Source organism: Xenopus laevis, chromosome 2L (genome assembly GCF_017654675.1).
Source record: "Xenopus laevis strain J_2021 chromosome 2L, Xenopus_laevis_v10.1, whole genome shotgun sequence".
Taxonomy (NCBI): domain Eukaryota; kingdom Metazoa; phylum Chordata; class Amphibia; order Anura; family Pipidae; genus Xenopus; species Xenopus laevis.
The window spans coordinates 180243760-180267803 of NC_054373.1; the positions used below are offsets into that span (position 1 = coordinate 180243760).

General features: G+C 40.2%; 1 protein-coding gene across 1 annotated transcript; it reads right to left on the reverse strand.

Moving 5' to 3' along the window:
* Positions 1–17644: 17644 nt before the first annotated feature.
* On the reverse strand, positions 17645–18601 carry LOC121399752 (olfactory receptor 52K1-like). Its single transcript, XM_041581312.1, has one exon. The coding sequence runs from the start codon at positions 18599–18601 to the stop codon at positions 17645–17647; it is 957 nt and encodes a 318-aa protein (XP_041437246.1).
* Positions 18602–24044: the final 5443 nt, after the last annotated feature.

Consider the following 24044-nt stretch of genomic DNA (forward strand, 5'->3'; position numbering starts at 1 on the left):
ACCAACAGGACGAACATCCTGGAGGTGACAAGCTCAACTAGTAATTAACAACTATTATTTGCTCACTTGACGGTATCATTCATTAAAGCTCTTTGCGTCTTTTTGCGTTGCAGTAAGCACCGCGTTTCGTCTTTGCGTGTGAACAGGCTGTAACCTTTACACGACTTGATTGGCATGTAGACGCCGGACGTTTTAAAGCATTTTATTACACAGGTTTAGAAATGTAGTGTGATTTCTGCCCTTTACAGCACAAAACGCAGCGATGTGTCAACAATGGATTTTTTAGAAACATTTTTGCCCTTGATCCCCCTCTGGCATGCCACTGTCCAGGTCGTTGCACCCTTTAAACAACTTTAAAATCATTTTTCTGGCCAGAAATGTCTTTTCTAGCTTTTAAAATTTGCCTTCCCATTGAAGTCTATGGGGTTCGCGACGTTCGCGAACCGTTCGCATTTTTGACGCAAGTTCGCGAATATGTTCACAAACTTTTTTTCCGACGTTCGCTACATCCCTAGTCCTCAAGGAGCTCTATACAAATAAATATATACACACAAGATTGTTGAGGATGTAGCTTCATCTTATCAATTCGCCATTCTGGAGAAAAGGGTAACGTCTTGGAAAGTTGGCACTTTGATAAATTGGTAACGATCTTTTGCCTGAGAGAAAATTCACCTGGTGAAATGGGGCAAAACTTCTCTAGAGCTGAGCTTTTTCTCGAATTGTCCTCTTTGACTTTTAGTAAATAGGCGAATTGTCATTTAGACAAATTTTTCACTAGAAAAGCCCACTTTGCCCTTTAGTAAATTTTCCCCTAAATCTATTCCGAAACAAACCCTGTTGGATATAAAGATTAAACCCCCGGGGAGTTCTATCAAATACCTAGGATTGAGTATCCCTTCAGAGATATCCAGGTTATATTCTCTAATTAAATTAAACTCACTGAATTTGTCTGTAGTAAATGGTTAAACTGTCCTCTTAATCCAGGGCTGGACTGGGAGAAAAAAGCAGCCCTGGCAAAAAATCAAGCAGCCCATTTCAGGTATGGGATTGGTTATCTGGAAACCCATTATCCAGAAAGCTCTAAATTACGGAAAGGCCATCTCCCATAGACTCCATTATAATCAAACAATCCAAATGTTTAAAATTGATTTCATTTTCTGTGTAATAATAAAACAGTAGCTTGTACTTGATCCCAACTAAGATATAATGAATCCTTATTGGAAGCAAAACCAGCCTATTGGGTTTATTTAATGTTTATATGATTTTCTAATAGACTTAAGGTATGAAGATCCAAATTATGGAAAGATTTGGAAAACCCCAAGCATTCTGGATAACAGATCCCATACTTGTATACATGTGTGACATTGGAGACCAAGCTCCCCCACCCACACAAGCTAAAAAGGAAAATAAAATGAGGGGGGAAAAAAGGTGGTCAGGGCCTCCGATAAAAAGTAAAAAAACCATTGGTGACCCACCCCCTCCAAGATAAAACATTGGTGGCCAGTCCCCCCACAAATAAAAAAAAAATGGGGGCCAAACCCCCAAGTAAAAAAAAACATTGGTGGCCAGGGTTTCACATTAAAATTAAAATAAAATAAAAATTCGTGGTTAGGGCTTTCAAAGAAAAAGAAAGATCATTGGTGTTCAGTGGAAGTGCTGAAACCTAGTGGTTACTTTAAGGAACTGCAGAAATAAGCGACATCTAGTGGTGATTGTCAGCAACAGCAGCCTCATTACAAGTCCAGTATGGGGACAGCAGACTGTGCAGAGAGGCCCGTGCGGCCCATTTACATACACAGCGGCCCAACTGGCATTTGACCAAATTCAGTCCAGGCCTGTCTTTACCTTATTGGAAGAGTTGCTTTCTTCAAAATGTTAATTTTCCCAAAATAATCATATCCTCTAGTAGATTTTCCCCTTTTGTTAAGGCATTCAGATATTAAAAAGTTGGACCAAGCCCCTATGGCAAATAAAGGAAACCTGAAATTTCTCTGTTTAAGCAACGACAATCAAAAATCCTGTGAGGCCTTAATCTTCCTAGTTTCAGATATTTTAATTTAGCTTCTCTTTGTAGATACATTATTGAGTGGATATCAGGTAAAGATATAAATCTTAAACTGGAATCCACGGGGGAACATATCGCTTCTTATCTACATATAAATGGAGCAACCTTCCTGCTGATAGCGAGAGAAATTCTCTTTATAGAGATGCCTTTGTCACTTGCAAATGAATCCACAAACTTCATGGTAGAAACTATCAGATTTCACCCTTTTTGTCCCCATTTGAATTAAGCTCTTTTTCTAAACCGTAGAGAAGTTCCTTACTGGAAAACCAAGGGGGATCTCCCAATTGTTGATGCTGAAATGGGGGTGCCTGTATCTTGGGATACTCTAAACTGGAGCTCACGGGGGCATCTAAACCCTCTCATAAACCCTTTGCACTGCCTCCAGTTCTCCCCAATTCTCTCCAATTGTAGAAGTTGACAAAAAACCATAATTACAGATGCAAGAGAACTGACCAATGAGAATGCAGCTCCCTAGTCCTATCCCAGGCATCTTGCTGTTATTTTACATAGGGAGATTATTATTAGTATTGTGTTATTCTGGCCCCATGATATGACAGTGGAATCAGACATCAGTAGGAAAGACAGACGGCTGTTTAGTGGTGGACAAACTGCCTTTAACCCTTCCAGCTCCAGTGGCAGGAACAAAGAACACAGAGCCAAATTGTCACAGATCAGCTGGGTTCTCATTGGAGGATTCTTTTGCATCTTGATGAGGCTGCTGACCCTGGAGAGCTAATGTTAAGCTTCACTGCACAATATTGATGTTGGTGGATTACAGCTCCCAGCATGCCTTAACCTCAATACTATGTTAATGTCAAGGTAATGGACCAAATTTCCCCCATATATATAGCGATCAAGGGTTAATAACTCTGATATACCTTATTATAGAGAAAGGTCACACCTCCTATAGATTGAAAGCCTTTGTGGGGAGGTCCCCCTATTTCTGTATCAGTTTGTATTTAAGTGAGTTATTATGTACCTTTTTCCCTTACGTCCCCTACGGCAGCACCATGAGATTTATTTTGCTTTCCCTTACATGTAGGACAAGTGAGAAAAAAAGAGTTAATTCTCCCCACCCATAAATACCAGCTACTCAAAACCCCCTCTAGTGTTTTTTTGTCCTACCTTCGTAGGCAGGTGAGTGTATTATCCGCGTAAAGGTGGATGCCATATTAACGTTCTTTCTGGTTTTTTCCTAGATTAAAGATGCCAGGTCCCTAGGGGACTTGAAGACCACAGACTGCATTACCCAAGAGGTCTTTCAGTCGGAGGTGCGAGTGGCCTCTTAGGTTTTGCCGTCGCCGCAATAGACTGTGCAGTCGAGGGTTGCCCATAAACAAGATGGCGACGATAACCTATGACACGCAACTTAGAGTTGACGTGATTGGTTAAGAGATGTTTACACTGATGATGCGGATCAGGTGTGCTGAAGTTCGCACCAGAGGATCTTTAAAGCTAATCACGCTGTGTTCAGACGCTCCCCTTGTATAGGAGTGTGATCAGCCTGCTGCTTAGACGTTGCTGCCTGGGTTGCAGCCTCCTTATTCAGCACTAAGGTACAAGGTACTCTGTGGGCATGCTTTTTACCTAAGATTCCTTTATAATCTATGTGTAAATTTTCATGTTTTTTTCAGATGTCTACCCTAGAGCCACCACCTGTCAAAAGACACAGGAAGTCAAAGCATCTGCAGTGTAGAGCATGTGACACACTTCTCCCAGATGACTATGGGAAAAGGTTGTAAGGACTGTCTGTCCTATCTGGCTCACAAGGATGTTGAAGCACTTCCTGAAGCTTCTTCTTCGTGGATTAAGGAGTTTATAAAATCAACTATGAAGGATATGTTTAACCAGTTGCAACCTGGCCCAGTCCCTATTGCGGATGATATTGTGAATTCTCCTACAATAGTTAATCCTATATCTTTAGACGGATCAACTCAGGATTCATCCTCGGATGAGGAAGAAATCTTAGCCTTGTTTCCGGTGGAAAGCACTGCGAAATTGATCAGGAGAGTAAGGTTAACGATGGAATCTCTGGAAAGCGAGTCATGAAAGATTTAATGACTAGAGAGTGGAAAAATCCTGAAAAGCCTCCGTCTATAACAAAAAGACAAAAGCTTTTGTTTCCCATTCAGGAAGAGGAGATACAGTCCTGGGGGACTCCTCCGAAAGTAGATGTAGCCATTGCCAGACTGTCTAATAAAACACTCATTCCTGTGGAAGATGGTTCAGGATTAAAGGATCCTATGGATCGCAAGATGGAGTCCTTACTTAAAAGAGTTTATAATACGGGTACAGCTATTTGTAAGCCAGCCTTGGCTGCCTCGGCAGTGGCTAGATCAACCAGGCATTGGCTCAAACAATTCACGGAGGATATCAACAACAACATATCCCGTGTGGAGCTTCTGGAATCCCTGGAAAAGGTCAATATGGCAGTTGAGTTCTTGTGTGACTCATCCATTGAAAGTATTAAGCTAGCTGCGAAAACTATGGCTTTATCTACAGCATCCAGAAGAGCTTTATGGCTAAGAACCTGGTCAGCTGATTCAGTATCCAAAAACAGCTTATGTGCCATGGCATTTGAACCAGGTCGTCTCTTTGGATCAGAGCTGGATAAACTTTTGGAATCTTTGTCAGGCTCTAAGAATAAGCGTCTTCCTCAGAAAACCAATCAAATAGGAGCAAAAATTCCTTTTTCCGGAATAGAAGAACATCACCTAAAAGAGATAACTACTTTCAAAGAGACAGAAGAAGGAACGATACAAATTCCTTTCAGCCCAATAGAGCATTCAATTCTTCCAGAGGTGAGAGAGGATTTGGGAAACCTTCCCACCAAAGAAAAGGCCATCCTTCTGACGCCAGAAGTTTACTGCCGGTAGGGGGCAGATTAATTTTTTCTTTCCAGAATGGAAAGAAACCATTGCAGACGCATGGATACTCCAATTAATTGCAGAAGGCTACAGAATAGAATTTCTGAGTCTACCTCCTCAGAGGTTTATTCTTACTCCCTTAAATTCTCCAAACAAACAGCTGGCTCTCGAGCAGGCCATCACAGAATTTGTTTCAGCCAGAGTTCTCGAACCAGTGCCTCCACTGGAGATTCATCGAGGAACCTATTCAAAGGTCTTTTTAGTCCCCAAGCCAAATGGGACTTTCAGAACGATTGTAGACTTAAGACAAGTAAATCAGTTCATCCACAAGAAGACTTTTCGTATGGAAACCATCAGGTCGGTGATAAACATACTAGACAGAGGCGACTATATGGCTTCTTTGGATCTCAAAGATGCTTATCTGCATATTCCAATTTTTCATGCTCACAAGAAATTTCTTCGGATTGCTGTGTTCATCAAAGGAGTTCTGCACCATTATCAGTTCAGAGTTCTTCCTTTTGGGATAACAACGGCACCTCGGGTGTTCACCAAGGTTGTGACCTCGATAGCAGCGGTTCTAAGAGAAGAAGGGATAACTCTTATACCTTATCTAGACGACTGGCTGATTACAGCAGTATCAGCAGCGCTGTTAAAGAAACATTTAAACAGAACCATCGAGCTGCTTCAGTATCTAGGATGGATAATAAATTGGGACAAATCAACCCTAGAACCATCCAGAGCAATAAAATTTTTGGGACTCATCATCAAATCTGCGGAAATGAAGTTATATCTTCCCCAGGACAAGATTTACAGTTTGAGGGAAGCTGTTCAAGAGATAATCAGAAACCCTCTTTCGACAATCAGAGGCTTAATGAGAGTCCTAGGTCTCATGACGGCATCAATAGAGGCTGTCGCTTGGGCGAAGTTACACATGAGACCTTTACAAACAGAGATACTTATGAGTTGGAATCGGAAAGTTTCCTCCATAGATATGAAGATATGTCTCAGCGCAGAGACACGATCCAGGTTGGAATGGTGGCTTCAGGAGAATCACCTAGTACAGGGTCTATCTTTTCAACAGCCGGAATGGATAGTGCTAACTACGGATGCCTCTCAATGGGGATGGGGAGCCCATCTGAGCCATCTAACGGCACAGGGCATTTGGGATCCAATGGAAAGCTCCATGTCCTCAAATTTCAGGGAATTGAGAGCGGTCTACAAAGCCATTATGAGTTTCCAAAGACAACTAAAAGGCAAAAGCATAAAGATTCTTTCAGACAATTCCACCACAGTGGCTTACTTGAACAAGCAGGGGGGACCAGAGTTCCCTTGTTGAATCAGGAGCTATTCAAGATCTTGAATTGGACAGAGAGACACAGTCCTCGTCTGATGGCGGTGCATATAAAAGGAAAGGAGAATTTCATAGCGGATCATCTCAGCCGGAAAAAGATTGCTCCAGGGGAATGGTCCCTAGATCAACACATATTCTGGAGAATTACAGATCGATGGGGAATGCCAGAGATAGATCTCATGGCCAACAGGAAGAATCGCAAAACACAGAGGTTTTGCTCCTTAAACAGACTAGATCGTCCGGATTATATAGACGCCATGTCAATCAGGTGGAAATTCCAACTAGTTTACATCTTTCCCCCAATACCTATGATTCCCAAGGTTTTACAGAAGATCAGATTGGAGAGAGTGCAGACAATTCTCTTAACCCCATTTTGGCCTCGGAGGAGTTGGTTCTCTCTGTTAATGAGAATGTCCAGAGGACAGTATTGGATTCTCCCGCACTTTCCGAAGCTATTGACCCAGGGGCCTCTGGCATATCAGCATCTTGCGAGATTGAAGATGACAGCTTGGAGACTGACAGGTCCATTTTAGAGTCGGAGGGACTCTCTAAAGAAGTAGTAGACATACTGATTCAATCCAGAAAAGCTTCTACTATCAAGTCCTATTCTAGAGTCTGGAAAAGATTCAGAGACTGGTGCAAGAGGAAACAGATTTCGGAGACTCAACCTTCTGTGCCGGTGTTGTTAAAATTTCTTCAAGAAGGTTTTGATAAAGGGTTATCGGTAAATACTATCAAAGCGCAGATCTCGGCTTTATCTGCTCTCCAAAATAGATCTTTGTCCACTCTACCGCTTCTTAAAAGATTTGTCAAGGCTATTTCAAAGATCAGGCCTAGACTCATTCAATCCTCTCCTACTTGGGACCTACCTCGGGTGTTGAAGAAATTATGTGAAGCACCTTATGAACCTCTGGAAAATATCTCCATTAAGTGTCTATCTTTCAAGACTTTATTTTTAGTAGCCATTACTTCAGCTAGAAGAGTTGGGGAAATCCAGGCTTTATCAATAAAGGAGCCTTACTTGACATTCCTTCCAGACCGTGTTGTCTTGAGAACCCTTCCTAATTTCAGACCTAAGGTTGTCAATACATATAATATCAATCAGGAGATTGTTCTACCAAACGTTCAGGAAGCCCAAGGCCACAGCTCTCAACTGGTCCTTTTGGATGTAGGCAGAATTCTGAAAGCCTACCTAAGGAGTACAGAAGAATTTAGATTATCTGAAAGTCTATTCATCAGTTTTTGCGGAAGAAATAAGGGGCTAAAGAGCTCGAAACCGTCATTAGCACGTTGGATTAGAGAGACTATCCAGACGGCCTACATTAAGGATAATCTCAATCCTCCATTTCCTGTCAAGGCACACTCTACTAGGAAAATTTCTGCTTCATGGGCAGAGGCAGCCAATGTATCCTTGGATCAGATATGTAGAGCGGCAACCTGGAGTAATCCAAATACTTTCATCCAGCACTACAGGGTAGACACCTCGGCTTCACAGGAAGCTTCCTATGGCAGTAGCATACTACAGAAGGCGATATGAAGATACCCTCCCTTGTTACTCGTTAACTCTCATGGTGCTGCCGTAGGGGACGTAAGGGAATAAGTAAATTTATACTTACCGTAATTTACTTTTCCCTTAGTCCCTTAGGCAGCAATAAATTACCCGCCCTAATAAAATACTTAAGCATCGGTCTGTGTGTCTTATTAAAAAAAAAAAAAAAAAACACTAGAGGGGGTTTTGAGTAGCTGGTATTTATGGGTGGGGAGAATTAACTCTTTTTTTCTCACTTGTCCTACATGTAAGGGAAAGCAAAATAAATCTCATGGTGCTGCCTAAGGGACTAAGGGAAAAGTAAATTACGGTAAGTATAAATTTACTTAATGTGCTGCACTGCAGAATGTGTTGACACATTATCATATAATAATAATAATTACACTAAGTATAGAGAAATAAATCCGTTTATTGCACATATCTTTGTTTTGCAACAAGGAATAACACATTTCAGTTTACATCTCATGATGAATTATTCCCAGGGAGCCTTCAGTTGCACCTTCCATAGTGACTCTGTTATACAAAAGAAAATGTCACATAACAGAATGAATGAGAACCTTTTTTTCAATTGAAAAAAAGAAAAATCCCATGAGATAAAAAAAAGGACAACTGCAATTTCTTGCAAAAAATTATTGATTTGGCTTTTAAAACATTACCTTGAGCTTCTTTCTTTAATTGCTTTTTAAGAGACACTAGGCATCATTTATTAGCCCATGGGTAGTAACTTATGACAACCAATGAAATTGCACCCGGAGCCACTCAGTTATAGGGTGAGTGGTGCTGTTAATAAGCGTGGTTTAATTAGTTCACATAAAGGGGGTAGGGTAGGAGCGCACCCATATTGTTGTTCTGTGATTTAAGCTAATCACTGATTGGTTGATATATTACTGACCTCAGGCAAATTTGATGATAAATGAGCCTCAATTGAAGGCAAAAAAAGTAATTATTATGAATATTTAGGCAAAATGGAACATATTTCTAATTCATTATCATTTATTTATTTTAGTTCTAGGTCTGTGATGATCAGGGTCGGACTGGGCCGGTTGGCCCCCGGGAAAAAAACCCAGTGGGCTCTGGCTCTTTTGGGCGCAGACCCACTCCCTGCACTCCCTCTCCTTATCTCCCTCCCTGACCCTCCTGGCACGGAGGGGGGGGTCGAAAATGAGGACACGGGGGGTGGTGTGGGGGGCCCTGGGTCCCCCAGCCTGGCGCTGGTGATAAATACTGTCTGTGTGCTTCCTATGGAGATACGAGGTGGACAAAATAAGAGCAATGAAACATTTCCAATTGCAATATACAGTAGTACAGTTTGGTTTCCTATCAAACAATGTCTCTGAGTTGAGATGTCACATTTTGTATGTCGTGTTTCCCTCCTACGTATAGTAACAGAGCCACTAATAAATGAATTAATACATTTAATTAATTAATTTAATTAATTTAATTAATACATTTTCCAGGTCCCACCAGGACAGGGATCGACCCTCAACCATTTCTTCTGCAATAACTTCTACCACAAAGTACAGACATGTCTATATCACATAAGGATCTGCGTCTTCTCCAGCCTAGAATTTGCTAAATCATCTGAGTGGGGATTTATAGTTACATATTATATTTTGGCTGAAATAAGACACCCACCTAGCCAGTTCAACCCCATCAAAGGACCCCAGGGCAGCATCAGACATACACGTGAACAAACATGGAAGTGAAGCAAAAAGTTGGAGGAGAGGGAAGAACAGAAATGGATGAGAAGGCAACATTACTGAGAGATTGAGAGAGAGATTGAGAGATTGAAAACTCTGCTCTGAATAAAATAAGAACAAAACAAGGAATTAGTAAAAGTAACTGTACAACAAACATTCAGCTGTGTGGAGCTCTTATTACCTTCAGGCCTCTGAATATTTCTTCTGCTTTTTCATGTTCCAGTATTGTCTATTCTGCTCTGAGTTACGGCTCTAGAACTTCACAAGCACAGAGACTCTCCAGCAACTTCTCCCTAGGGACCTTCAGCTTCTTATTGCCAGGAAAGTGAAAAGCGAATATCAGGTGGTTCCAAACACTGTAGATCTTTTTATAGTGGACACCATCTATATTGGTTGCCATTATTGTCCTATCTGCTGTAGACTCAGGTCTCCAATGAAATTCTCCATCTTCTAGAGAGCAGAAGGCATTTGTCTCAGCAATGGGCACATAGGGCAGGTCATTGAATTGTGTAGTGTCAGAATTGTGGACTAATACAATATGAGCAATCTCCTGTTTGTACATGGCAGTGCCCAACACCCTGAACTCTGGCTCGGAGTCTAAGCAGTGCTGTTCCTTATACTCAGAGAGGAGATCTGACAGGGAAAGTGAGAACTTGAAGTTTCCATAACGAGAAGCATCATCATTGAATGCAGGAGAGTTGATGAACTGGAGGCTGAAGTTATTTTCAACATTTTGAAAATCTTTCTGATGTTCCTTTTCCATCTGGTCTGGGGGGACCTGTACACTCCAGTATGAGAGTCTGGCATTGGGGTGTCTCCAAGGCAAATTTCTTGAGCTGCCAGCTTGGAAATATTCAGTCCGCACAATCTGTGTCATAGGATGTAGAGTTGTGACGTGCTGCAGTCTGGTGATCGGAAATGTTCCGGGCTGTAGGAATTTATTGGTATGTGTATTTTCAATGTAACTGATCATCTTTGCTCCAGCTTCATTTATATGTCTTTGTTTCTTTAATCTGCCTAATATGTCTTCAACAGATAAAAACTTGTTACTCAAAAAGTAACCACCTGATCCATTTAAACCCTGCAGTTCTTTTAGTTCCTCTTCAGGCTCAGCGACTGCCATTGCTGCTGTGCGGGGAGTGAGCAGTGACACTATACACACATAGAGATACTGAGAGAACAATCTCGTAACAAGGGTCAGATGACTGAGCTGGTTGGGAAATGAACATGGACTTTGACCCATGTCTGTAAATTCCATAATTTATAGTCATTTTGCTGATTTATAGTCACCTGCATGTAGTTCACTCCACTGTAGCTCTGATACTGCAGGTCTTTCTTGATAAGAAGAACCGAGTTGCATGGGGTTGGTATTCATGAATGTATTCTTGATAAAAACCTAAAATAACTGACACAGGGTCATGAAACTGGGTGGAGAAAAGCCAAAGCTAAGGATTTATTAATAGACGTTAAATAACAGTTTGGTTAATTATAAAGTGCAATTTTTAAACTAATGAGCATGAGCCTTAACAGCCGGCCTCTTGTAACTGCTATACCCGACCTGTTAGTTCAATGCTCTGCGGAAGCAACCGGCCAAAACTTCGTGGAACTGTCACTTTAAAAAGAATGCGATTTAAATCAATTACTCAAGGTTGTTTAGATGTCCCTAGGTATAAAGTTGGTCCTTTAATGTCTCACCATCAGCTTCTGACTTGGGGTCCAGGGCCCACTAGGGCTGCAGCCTCACAGGCCCACAATGCCCCAGGCCCCCCACCCCAGCCACAATTCCCCTGGCAGACACACCTTGTTATAAACTGTCAACCCTTCTCACTATCCTATCTGCTTTGATAACCCACCCAATAGGCAGCCAATACTACACAGCCTTATCTGAAACACCTAGTGCCAGCTGTACTTTCTACTTACTCATTCTAGACTGTCACTACTCTACACAGCCTTGTTCTCCTTCTCCACTGATCCATTTGCTGTTCCCTCCCATCAAAAATGATCCCCTGCATGACTCCCTGAGGGAGTGACCCCATCCATGAGAGTTGGATCGGTGCTACTACAAGGAGAGAGCCCATTGTGTTCCCTGCCAAGCTGCTAGAGATCCAGGAGGTGCCGGTTCCACTGTGGAGAGTGTCTGGGTGTAGTAGCAAATACCTAAAGTGGTACTTTAGGGAAGATAGTGATACCTAGGGTAATACAAGCTCTTAGGAAGAATGTAATGCAGGGGTGAATCTTAATTAATATTGGTCATTTTTATTTATATTAATAACAGTATTAGTAATATGTGCAGGGTCAATGATTAAGACTTCTGATGCATTGAGCAATAACTTACACATAACAGTAGAATTAAATAGATTTATTACATTTATTATAGTGATAGCCAGCTCAATATCAATAACAGACATCAGGGAGCCCCATAAGCTTTGGTACATGACCTTAGACTCCCTAAAAAACAAGCGCTGATCCAATATCCTGATAAAGCTACTGACCCAAACTTATACTCAAAATCTGAAGAGACCTCTCACCCCTGAATTCTGACATGTGCAATATATTGTTACCATTTCTAATGGATCAGCATGAAGTCTTGTCTGTCTGTTTATTCATCCTTGATTCATTTTGATATTTGACAAATCCTTGATATTTGCTGGGTAGCTATACCTGTGTTTGCTATAGAACTAGAACATTTCACTCAAATAATTGTCCCAAAATTGACTAAATTTACTTTACTCAAAATTCTTGATTTGTCCCACAAATTTAACAGAAAGTTACCAGGTTTGCCTAATCGCCAGTAGATTTGCACCCTGTGAATGCCGGAAAGGGATTTTGTTCTAGAAGAGTGTGGCTATAAAGGGTTACATAAGCATTGCAGTGGCTTACCCAGGGCAGCCATCAGGGGGGGACAGGGGAGAGAGTTGTAGGGGGCCCCGAGGGTAAGGTGTGCCCGGCCACGCCACACTTACTTGATTAGCCGGGTCCCCCATCTTTCTGAGAGCTGCTGACTTCGGGAAGGCATGGACGTTTAAGGGGCCCTGGCCACCAATTTTCTTATAATGTGGGGGGCCCTGGCTACCAATTTTGGCCACCAATTTTTTTTTTCATGTGGGGTTCTAGTCACCAATATTTTTTTAATGGGGGGGCCCTTACCACAAATGTTTTATAATGGGGCCCTGGCCACCAATATCTTTTTACTTTTTATTAACATGTGGGAACCCTAGCCACCAATATTTTTTTTGTTTTTTACTGTGTGGTGGGGAGGGCGGACTTGTAGGTGGGGCTTGCAGTGGGCGTAGCCCAGGTGGCCCAGGAAATTTATGGGGCCCTACGATTTCTGATGGCGGTCCTGGGCTTACCCCCTAAGGAAGTGAGTGTTTTTGCCCTGCTAACTGCCACTTTCTGGCACTTATGGAAAATATGGACATGTGATAGAGAATTTTAGGTTCCAATCATTCAGGTTCAAATCATTAAGCCTCTGATATTGCCCATTGTGATAGTAGGACAGATTATGCTTTAACTATACAGCAATATTTATTATTTATCTTTTTCATATAGTAAATAACTTTATGGATGCACTTTATGATTTTTGTCAGGGTTCTTCATTGGAATTTCTTTATGCCTGTGAGATGAATCGTTCCTGACCCAGGGTGTGAGTTCAGTTATTTCTGCCATGCTGATTCTGGAGTGGAACTGTTATACAGAAGAAAAGATAAATGATAGAATGCATGAGATTCTTCTGGCAAGTTTAGAGCTGAGATTCAGAAAATAATCATATGGAAGAAACATGGTGGTGTGGAAGGCATCCTCAAGACAGGAGTCGGGGAAACCAAACTGGTAAATCTTTATTGCTCCATATTAAAACACAACATGTGAGCAGGCAGGGGAACCAGCTTTACGCGTTTCGTGACTGAATGTCACTTCATCAGAAGCTAAGGCGCCTCCTACAGGTGTAAAGCACATGAAACCACTCCAATAAAATATTAAGTTAAGACCAAAAGTCACTATCCATACGCAAATAAGTGAATCTTCAATATTTAAAGTATATTATAATAATATTAATAATAACGAGGCAGCAGATTGAACAAGATGCAACAAATTACAACAACAGTGGATAACAAAAATGAAAGAATGAGCAATAGATATATGTGCATAAAAAGTATATACTCAAATTAATGAAGTATATTAACATCCCAATTAATTGAATTAAACAGATCGAGTATATAAGATGCATCTAACTGATTGTCTAAGAACATGATGATAATTGCATATTTCAAATAGATAAGTATGTAATTATAATACATCAAACTTCATGTTCAAAAATGTTGTACTATTATTGCTTGAGAGATCATATCAGAAGGCCCTTGTTAATTTGATTTTGACTAAATACGTTGATCAAGACACAGAGGATGAAAATAGTCTATTCTCCCAAAATGTAGGGGGATAGATGGATATAAATAAAAACAAAATTATCTACAATCTGATTATTGACCAGTAAAACAACTCAACTCCCATTCTCTATTCAAAACATGCGGAACAATGGTATCTAATTTATAGATCCAAAAAGCCTCTCTTCTCAGGAGAGAGATCTCCATATCCTCCTTCCGAATATTGGGCACCACTTTTTAAATAATTTGGAAAAATACACACAGTTCTCCTGCATGATTATCCAGCAAGTGTTTGGCTACAGCTGAACTAGTGTCTCGTCTGGAGACACAGTTTAAATGTTCAGAAAATAATCTAATTATCAAAAATAACCATGAAATGTGATACAAAGAAACACTGAAATCTCTTAATTAAACAGTTTCCACCATTATTTGAAACCAGAGTACCTTTACTTTATAATGTACAGTGTTTTATAAATCCAGAAAATTCTCTTATTTATATTTAACCATCCCTGACTCCCCAACAAGTTGTTCTAATGACCCCCTGCCAAGAGAGAAGCAAGAAACAAGAGAAAGGAGTTGGCAAAATGGGAAAGAAACAAGGAACTCTCAGAACAAATAGGAAGTGTTTATTAATGACCTGGAGGCAGTGTTGGACTGGCCCACCGGGATACCAGGAAAAGTCCCGATGGGCCCAGGCGTCAGCCCTCATGCTGCTAAATATTTGGCCTATTTCATGGTCATTCACTATTTCTATGAGAATAAAGAGGCTAAATAGATGGAATAATACATATAGTATGTAAAGAAAAGAGACCAGGAGAACAGAGGTTGAGTGAGGAGAGGAAGAATAATAGTACTGAGAGTGGGCCCCTGGTCTAAGATTACTTAGTGGGCCCTGGTCAAAGCTTTTTGGGTGGGCCACTGGTGTCCCAGTCTGACACTGCCTGGAGGTGGGCATTGAAAGTACTTTTTCTATTTTTGCAGATGATACTAAATTGTGCAGAACTATAGGTTCCATGCAGGATGCTGCCACTTTGCACAGTGATTTGTCTAAATTGGAAAACTGGGCAGCAAACTGGAAAATGAGGTTCAATGTTGATAAATGCAGGTTATGCACTTTGGCAAAAATAATATAAATGCAAGTTATACACTAAATGGCAGTGTGTTGGGAGTTTCCTTAAATGAGAAGGATCTAGGGGTCTTTGTAGATAACAAGTTGTCTAATTCTGAGCAGTGTCATTCTGTGGCTACTAAAGCAAATAAAGTTCTGTCTTGTATGAAAAAAGGCATTAACTCAAGGGATGAAAACATAATTCTGCCTCTTTATAGGTCCCTGGTGAGGCTGACAAGTTCAGGTTAGGGGTTGTTTTTCCCTCATTTGCGAGGGGACATGATTACTCTTTAAGTATTACTCTTATAAGTACATTAGAAGTCATTAAAGACAATAGAGGGGGATCTTTTTCCCATATTGAAGAAACTGTCTCTATCATTGGTCCAATAGGGGGTGGGATTTCTTTTCTGGTTCCAAAAAAGCAATAGGACAAGTCCCTGGATCACCTTTGCAGTAAGAGTTTATTTACTTGTATTTTCTAACTGGTAAAAATCATAGAGATATAGTTTGGGAGTTTGGGGTGAAAGGTGCCAATCCTCCCCTTCCTCTTCAAACAGTTATGATTTTGCTTGTTAAAGAGGAAACATCTAGGAAAAGAGGATGAACCATGGAGAACTGGTTTTGGTGCCCAAGGTACAGGTTGGGCCTCTAGAGGCTATAAAAGTTCCCCTGCTGCAGCATCCAGCCTTCACAAGAGAGAATGTCCAATAACAGAGACAGGTTTCTGTATCAGTTCCAGAAGTACAGAGAGAGAGAGCCCATTCTGTTCCCTGCTAAGCTGCTAGAGATCCATGATCTGCTAATACCACTTTGGAGAGTGTCTGCACTGCTGAGCTGTCTGTTACCTCAATGTTTCTGCTTCCATCAGTCAGTGACCCAACAAAGGTAGGATATTGGAAAAGGTACAAGTGTGTGGCCCCTGTGCGAGGACAAGTCTGTGAGTGTGTGTCTGCTATGTGGAAGTGGCTACTAATTCCAAGGAGAGGTATTTGGGGGAAAGTAAAGCTACTTAGGCTAAAAAGACCTCTTGGGAAGCGACATATTACATTGACTGAACTGTGTTCCTTTATCTCATCCAGAGTGAAACTGCCACACTGTTATATTCAAAGAACTTTGCTAGTTAAACAGAGTGTTTCATCTGCTAATGAGATACATCACCCCCACATGTCCCCATTGCTGGATTTCTTCTTTGTATTAGATGTCATTGCATTTTTTCTATTTCTATATAAGGATTAAATTGATTTTCTTTAAATCTCTGTGTATTTTTTTTTCCTAGTGAAACCCTTCTATGTACTTTTCCTCTGTGCCCACTAGTTGGAGAAAATGTTGTAGTTCCAGTTCCCAGTATGCCCAGGGCCCACAACCCCTCAGGGCCCTCCGGCAGCCTGCGCGCCACTGAAATGGGGCCCTACTGCGCGTCACGCACCAGGGCCCGTCCCCCTCTAGTTACAGTACTGCTCAAGTGAAAAGGCCAAATTTGCTGGATTGAAAAAGGAGGCTTGTGGGTGCACTCCTAAGGCCATATAAAAACATATTTAAATACAATAATCCCCTAAAAAAAGAAAAACAGGGTTTTTTGTTACAAAGTTATGATCATAAAATTGTTAAGTCGCCATACCACGTCAAGGTAAACCCCATACGCCGGTCCCTAACTTGTTTACCTGTGATCAAAATATAAAAGCTTGGTTTCAATCTGTGGACTAGATCCTCCCCCTACACCTGCATAAGGGGGCCAGCCTGAAGGCCGGTTAGGGGAGATTTGGGATGAGTGCTTATTTGTGCCCAGGGTACCCCTGGAACTATAGCAGGGTGACTATTACCCCAATGTTTCTATATATCTGTAACCTTATTATGAGCTAAAAGGGTCAGCCTGAAGGCCAGTTAGGTTGAGACCCTTGGAACTTTAGCAGGGTGACTGTATACCCCAGGAGCTATAGAAGTGTTTCTGTATATACAGTATCTATAACATACCATTGACTTAGGCGCACTTCCCAAATAGGTTTACAAAGGAGAACTTGAGTGGAAAATAATTTACAAAGCATGATACTATGATAAACATATCATGCTTATCCATTTATTTGAGACTGTCTTCAGTTTCATAGTCCCTTCATTTAAACCTTTTTGGTGCTTTATAAATATACAATAATAGACATTCCACAATAGAATACTACACATATATGAATGCTTAGCGAAGATAAGACAGCCGTTTTAGGTCACTGAAAGTTTGCTGGACACAAGAAAGAAATACAAAATACTGTTCTCGTTCCTTGAATCCAGATCTTCTGCTAGTTCAGAAGATCATAGCAATGATCTAGCCACATACGTTTTAAACCTAATTTCTGTTCAATGGCAACAGAAAACAAGGTCTTAAAAAGCTTGTAATGGATCTTTATCACCCTTCACATGTTGGGCAAGTTGAAACAAGAATTCCCATAGGGAGGAAGCACACCAGACATTTGGCTTTGCCTTTTAGAACATTTATTCAGCACATTTATGGAGGAGTTGAACGCACCCTAAGGAGAGAAAGTAAGTGGTGTGCCGAAGAAAATGTGTGCGGGTTAGTTGAAACCTCATGTCACTTGGGTATCAGTCTTTAATAAGGTGGCATGTGCCACCACATCATTATTTTTTTCCCCTTCCATAGGCTTTCTCTATGCAGTGTCTTATTTCACTGACACATAGCCCATATATAATGGGGTTTACAGCCGCAGGTAAGAGATAATAAATTGCACTGATAGTATTCTGAACATTAACTGACGCAAAGGTGCCCAGTCGGTATACGATGGAGGACAATAAACCACAGGAATAGATAAGGGCAGCCACCATCAGGTGTGTCCCACAGGTACTCAGAGCTTTTTTTTGGGCTTTCCCTGAAACTAATTTCATTGCTGTGTAGAGGATTTTAATGTAGGAGATTAAGAGGATTCCTCCATCCACCACTGAGACCAAGATCCGTATGATCAGTCCAATAACTTGCAGTCTGGAGATATCTCCACAGCCCAAACTCAACAATCCCATGTTCTCACAAGCAAAGCTCAGAATAGTGTTGGACCTGCAGAACGGAACCTTCATAAAGGAAATAACTATGGGAGACACGAGAAGGAGAACCCGAGCCACATTGATGACATTCAGCCAGATCAGTAGACGTTTGGTCATGATGGTGTGGTAGTGCAATGGCCGGCAGATGGCTACAAACCTGTCCAAGGCCATTATCAAGACAAGTGCAGACTCAAACACTATTGCAGAGTAGATGAGATACATCTGGATGAGGCAGCCACTCAAGGAAATGTGATTTAGGCCAAAGGCAAGACCCAGCAGAAACTTTGGCATGATGGAGGTGGTGCAGGACAAGTTGACAGCAAATAGAAGAGAGATGAGCCAATACATGGGATACTGAAGGTTTGGTTCCACCCAGATCCTGTATATGAGGAGAGAGTTTCCCATCAGAATGGCTACGTAAATGAAAAGGAATGGGATAACCAGTAGAGGCCTGGAGACCATTATCCCAGGGAATCCCATAAGTAGAAATTCAGTGTGGGAGAAACTAATGTTAAGCTCGGAAACAACTGTGTCCGTCATGGTGATGCCAAGACTGTTACCAACTAGGGAGGATATAGGAAAGCAATCAATATGGTGTTAGTACATGTGCTGTCATTTGAGCAACTGCTGTGCTGTCACAAAAATATATATATTTTTTATTTTACTCTAATGCAATAAAGATAATTATTACAAATAAAATGGAATTGTGGGGGTAATGCCGACTCCCAGAACTAATTCAAGTCCCTTTCAACATAGGTATAATATAATCTGTGTTCTGGAGTTTTAAACATGTCCATATTTAGTTTTGTCTCAATTTTGGGCAATGTCAGACAGTTAGAAAACCTTTTTAAGCCTAAATCATGGGCATATTGAAATACATGGACAAACAATCCCTGTTTTGTTTAAAGGGTAAGGCATTTTTAGCAGCAACATGTTTCAATGTCCTTAATATACTGATAATGGGTTGAGTGCAGAGGATCTTGTATTTGTCTATATGTATTTTGTGGTCACAGCCTCACTGCACTCCCGCTTAGTGTTTTTAAAAAATAGTGGTGAGCACAACTTTCCCTTGTTTGTTCTAGTTTAAGCCTGAATCATGTCTGATTATAAATCCAATGGCTGCTATTGTGAGAGGAATAAGACTTAATGGTGAATTAAATGAGGGAGTTTGGCAAAGTAACATTCATAATAGAGCCTAAATGTTACTGTAACGCTCTAACCCCGACCATCCAGATGTATAGACTTAAAGGAACAGTTCAGTGTGAAAATAAAAACTGTGTAAATAGATAGGCTGTGCAAAATAAAAAAAAAATTCTAATATAGTTAGTTAGCCAAAAATGTAATATATAAAGGCTGGAGTGAACAGATGTCTAATAAAACAGCCAGAATCCAACTTCCTGCTTTTCAGCTCTTTAACTCTGAGTTAGTCAATGACTATAAGGGGGGCCACATGGTACATTTCTGTTCAGTGAGTTTGTAATTGATCCTCAGCATTCAGCTCAGATTCAATAGCAACAGAAATGACCCATGTGGCCCCCCCTCAAGTCTCTGAATTGGTTACTGCCTGGTAACCAGGGTAACCAGTCAGTGTAAACCAAGAGAGCTGAAAAGCAGGAAGTAGTGTCCTGACTGACTTGTTCTACATATAATCACTCCAGCCTTTATACATTACATTTTTGGCTAACTAACTATATTAGAAACACTTTGAACAATTCCTTTAAGCTGAGCTGAGATATCAATGCACTAGATGTCTATGTATCTCTATATCCTTTAGGATCCATTGGCTTTCCATATTATATTTAATTTAATGGATCTGTTGATGTTTCTGCCCAACTTTTCCTAGCAGACCATTTCTTTCTAACTTCTCCACATTTTAATTCCACAGTTTTTTGCCTATTTCGTGGTGTCCGGAAGAACAGTTTGTGGCAAATAAAGTGAGAGGTATTAGGGCCTATTAGGTTTGGACTTTGACCTGTTTTACTTGATATTCAACCGGGTTTGTATATAAGAACCTGCCCACAGAACCTAAGGGCACAGGGAACATTGGAACATTTGAGTAATCAGACCCCTAAAGGCCATTAGAAACATATTGGGCATAACATTAATTATCCTTCCTTTCCTATAATAAGTAAATATGAAATGTTACAATGCGGCAACTCTTCTCTATATGGTATAGCAATGCTGAGGGCACACTGAGTGTTGACTGCTCTCAGCCTACGTTTTATCTTTTCTCCTTGTTCCTGCACTCACGCACAAGTTGTACTTTTCAGTGCTGATAAATGGAGCTGAAGGAAAAACACAGGCTGGGAACAATGGAAGCAAAACTCTGTGAGAGCAGAGCAGGCAGTAACACATCCACTCTACACTAAGTAGAGGATTAACTGTAACAAATTCCCACGAGTAACTTGCAGGGGCATTTGTGTTGCTGGGGGAATATCCAGAATAAAGTGGAGAAGAGAGGTTGGGGGTCTGGTTGTAAAGCGTGGAAATGAGTGCACAATTCACAGAAGCCAGTGTGACATGTACAATACATTGTGTTACAACCAAACTGGAATCATACATCTATACGTCATTCTTTAGCTGGAGTATCTTCGGTTGGAGCATCTGAGCTGTAGGATAGAGACTGGGTGCAGGGATTTCCATTGTGGAATCAAATGATGCTTCATGCTATATTATATGGTTTGGATGTTACCATGGATATGTTGAATAACTTATTTTTGAAGTAAAAGTTAATTAGTAACACATATCTCTGCTTAGAGTGAGAGTAATACCCAGGCACTAAACTCACCTGTATTCAATGCAGAACTTGAGCCCAGCAATTCCTCTTGTGCTGCATTTCCCTTCAATCTCCCCATATTTATCCTCTCCCTGCCATTCCCCAGTGATCTGGACTCATTAACCCTGGAACTAATTACAGCTACAGAGATCTCTCAGCAAGGGAACAGAATATATTAATTGGTGCAGTGTGTCCAACTCATGTGAATGATATTGTATTTATCTGCAGTGTATTATGAATCTGGGGTGTTATACAGTATTTACCTTGTGTGTTCTGGGGTATTATACATGAAATTGACTCTGTATTTATCTGCTGTGTGTTCTGGGATATTATACATGAAATTGACTCTGTATTTATCTGTTGTGTGTTCTGGGATATTATACATGGAATTGACTCTGTATTTATCTGCTGTGTGTTATAGGGTATTATACATGGAATTGGTACTGTATTTATCTGCTGTGTGTTCTGGGTATTATAGATGGAATTGGCACTGTATTTATCTGCTGTGTGTTCTGGGGTATTATACATGGAATTGGCACTGTATTTATCTGCTGTGTGTTCTGGGGTATTATACATGGAATTGGCACTGTATTTATCTACTGTGTGTTCTGGGGTATTATACATGGAATTGGCTCTGTATTTACCTTTTGTGTGTTCTGGGGTATTATACATGGAATTGGCACTGTATTTATCTGCTGTGGGTTCTGGGGTATTATACATGGAATTCTCACTGTATTTATCCTGCCATGTGTTCTGGGTATTATACATAAAATTGTCACTGTATTTATCTTGCCGTGTGTTTTGGGGTATTATACATGAAATTGGCACTGTATTTATCCTGCTGTGGGTTTTGAGGTATTATACATGGAGTTGGCCCCAGTAAGAGAGAATACTGTACTTCGGGAAGACCAATCTGGCCAGCTATGAAATGAATTTTGTTTGTGATTATCTGGATTTTGTCCTAAAAAAGATTACTTCTCCCTGCAGCAAACTTGTATGGGAGCGAATATGGCTCAGGCATACACAAACACCTTTATGCGTAGATTGGAAACTGTGTACATGTATTGAACAATCCGCAATTTCAATATCATATTGTATGATGGAAATGATCTGTGAATGATGTTTTCCTCATTTGAAAAGGTGATACAGAGAGTCTAAAGGGTTTCTTGAACGCAGACATGCTATTAATGAGACAATCAAGATGATGTCAGAGTTAGATGAAAAATCAGTGAATTATGTTGATGTCCAGTTTACCTTGGTGATAACAAACTGGAGATTAATTTATACCACAAATATTAGATGCATTATTAAAATGCTGTGAGTTGGTAGATACATTTGCTTTGAGAGGCCACCAAAGAAAACCCTCAGAGAGAATCAGAGAAGACGTTGAACAACAAGTTGATATTTGACAGTTGGGTGAGAAAGGTTCTAATGTTTGAATATCTTTGCACCACTCTCTGGCCTGAAGTATTTACTGATACTCAATAGTGATGGGCAGATTTCTCCTGTGTCGCTTCGCCCAAATGTTTTTTCATGAATTTTTCACTGTTTCGCGAAGTTTGCGGGAAATTCACAAAATGGCGAAAAATTCGCGAAAAAACATGAAATCGGAAAGTTCCAGAAAAAATTGTGAAATCCGAACATTTCCATGAAAAAATCATGCAAATCGGACGTTTTCATGCAAAAATCGTGAAATTAGAAGGATTCCGCTCAAAAATCGTGAAATTTGAAGGTTTTCACAAAAAAATCTTGAAAATCCAACGTTTCACTCAAAAATCGTGAAATGTGAAGGTTTTCACAAAAAATCGTGAAATTTGAAGGATTTCACTCAAAAATTGTGAAATTTTAAGGATTTCACTCAAAAATCATGAAATTTGAAGGATTTCACTCAAAAATCTTGAAATTTGAAGGTTTTCACAAAAAAATCGTGAAAATCTGACATTTTTCGTGAAAATCTGAAATTGATGCTGGCGAATTTTCACCGGCAAATTTTCATGGGAGATTCGCAAATTTATTCGCTGGCGGCGAAACGCGAAAATTTGCCACAAATTCGTGCCAGGCAAATTTATTCGCCCATCACTAATACTAAATCCTTCCTTCTGGCCTGCAGTACTGATATTCAGCTTTTAGCTGGAGGTGCATTCAGTCTGGGACAGCACATTAGTGAAGCCTGGCAGTGTGAAATTGCCATATGGCAGCTCCATAGTTTGTATGGCACAGTAAATTAGCAAATGAGTAACAAGTTAATAAACACACTGCAAGCATTTTATTATTATTGTTATTATTATTATTATTAGAATTTTTTTTTTTTAATTTTAGGAATATTACACAGGCAATTGAATGATTAAAGCATGATCTTAATATATATCTATATTGGTACACTTGTATCATATACAATATTTAATATATATAATATAAATAATGTTACTGGACCATTTATGTAACCAATGTTAGCATGAACAATTCCAATCAAACTGCACTTACTTTCTCTGCCCAGTTTTCTTTGTGGGTGCAGGTCCTTAAGCCTGTTCACAAAGGCTTCTTCATACCACGTAAATTCATATCCATTGACAGCACTCCAATTTTCATTAAAACCGCCTTTAATATTTGCAAAAATTTCCATAGCAGTACAGCAACATGTGCAACGTTTCGAGTGGACTCCACTCTTTATCAAGCATAAAAAATACACAAGCACTATTTCCTTTTCCAGGATGACTATTACTTACAAATCAGGGGAACTGCCATGGGATCGAACATCGCTCCGTAATGCGAATCTCTTTATGGATGTGTTTGAAAAAAAACGATATCTTTGCAATTTGGACGGGGCGACATTCAGACCTTATGGATTTTGTTGATCAATAGTTGTACTACATGTATCAAATTTACTGTATATTATGATATTCTGTTTTTGGATGTAATGGTAAAAAATACGACAGAAGGTTGTCTGGAAACAGATTTATTTGTTAAACATACTGATAGAAATACACTACTCCGGTATGATTCTTTCCATCCCCCTCATATAAAGAAATCTTTGTGGGTAAAACGTATAGTCAAAAAAGTGGGCTATGAGGGTGGTTGAAAATAAAAATTTAAAACGAGAGGTTTCCCAGAGAAAATATTAGATAGGATGGAGAGTGAGAACGTTCAATTGGGAAGTGTACATCAAGAAACACGGAGAATTCCGTTTGTTAATCAGTTTAACCTCCT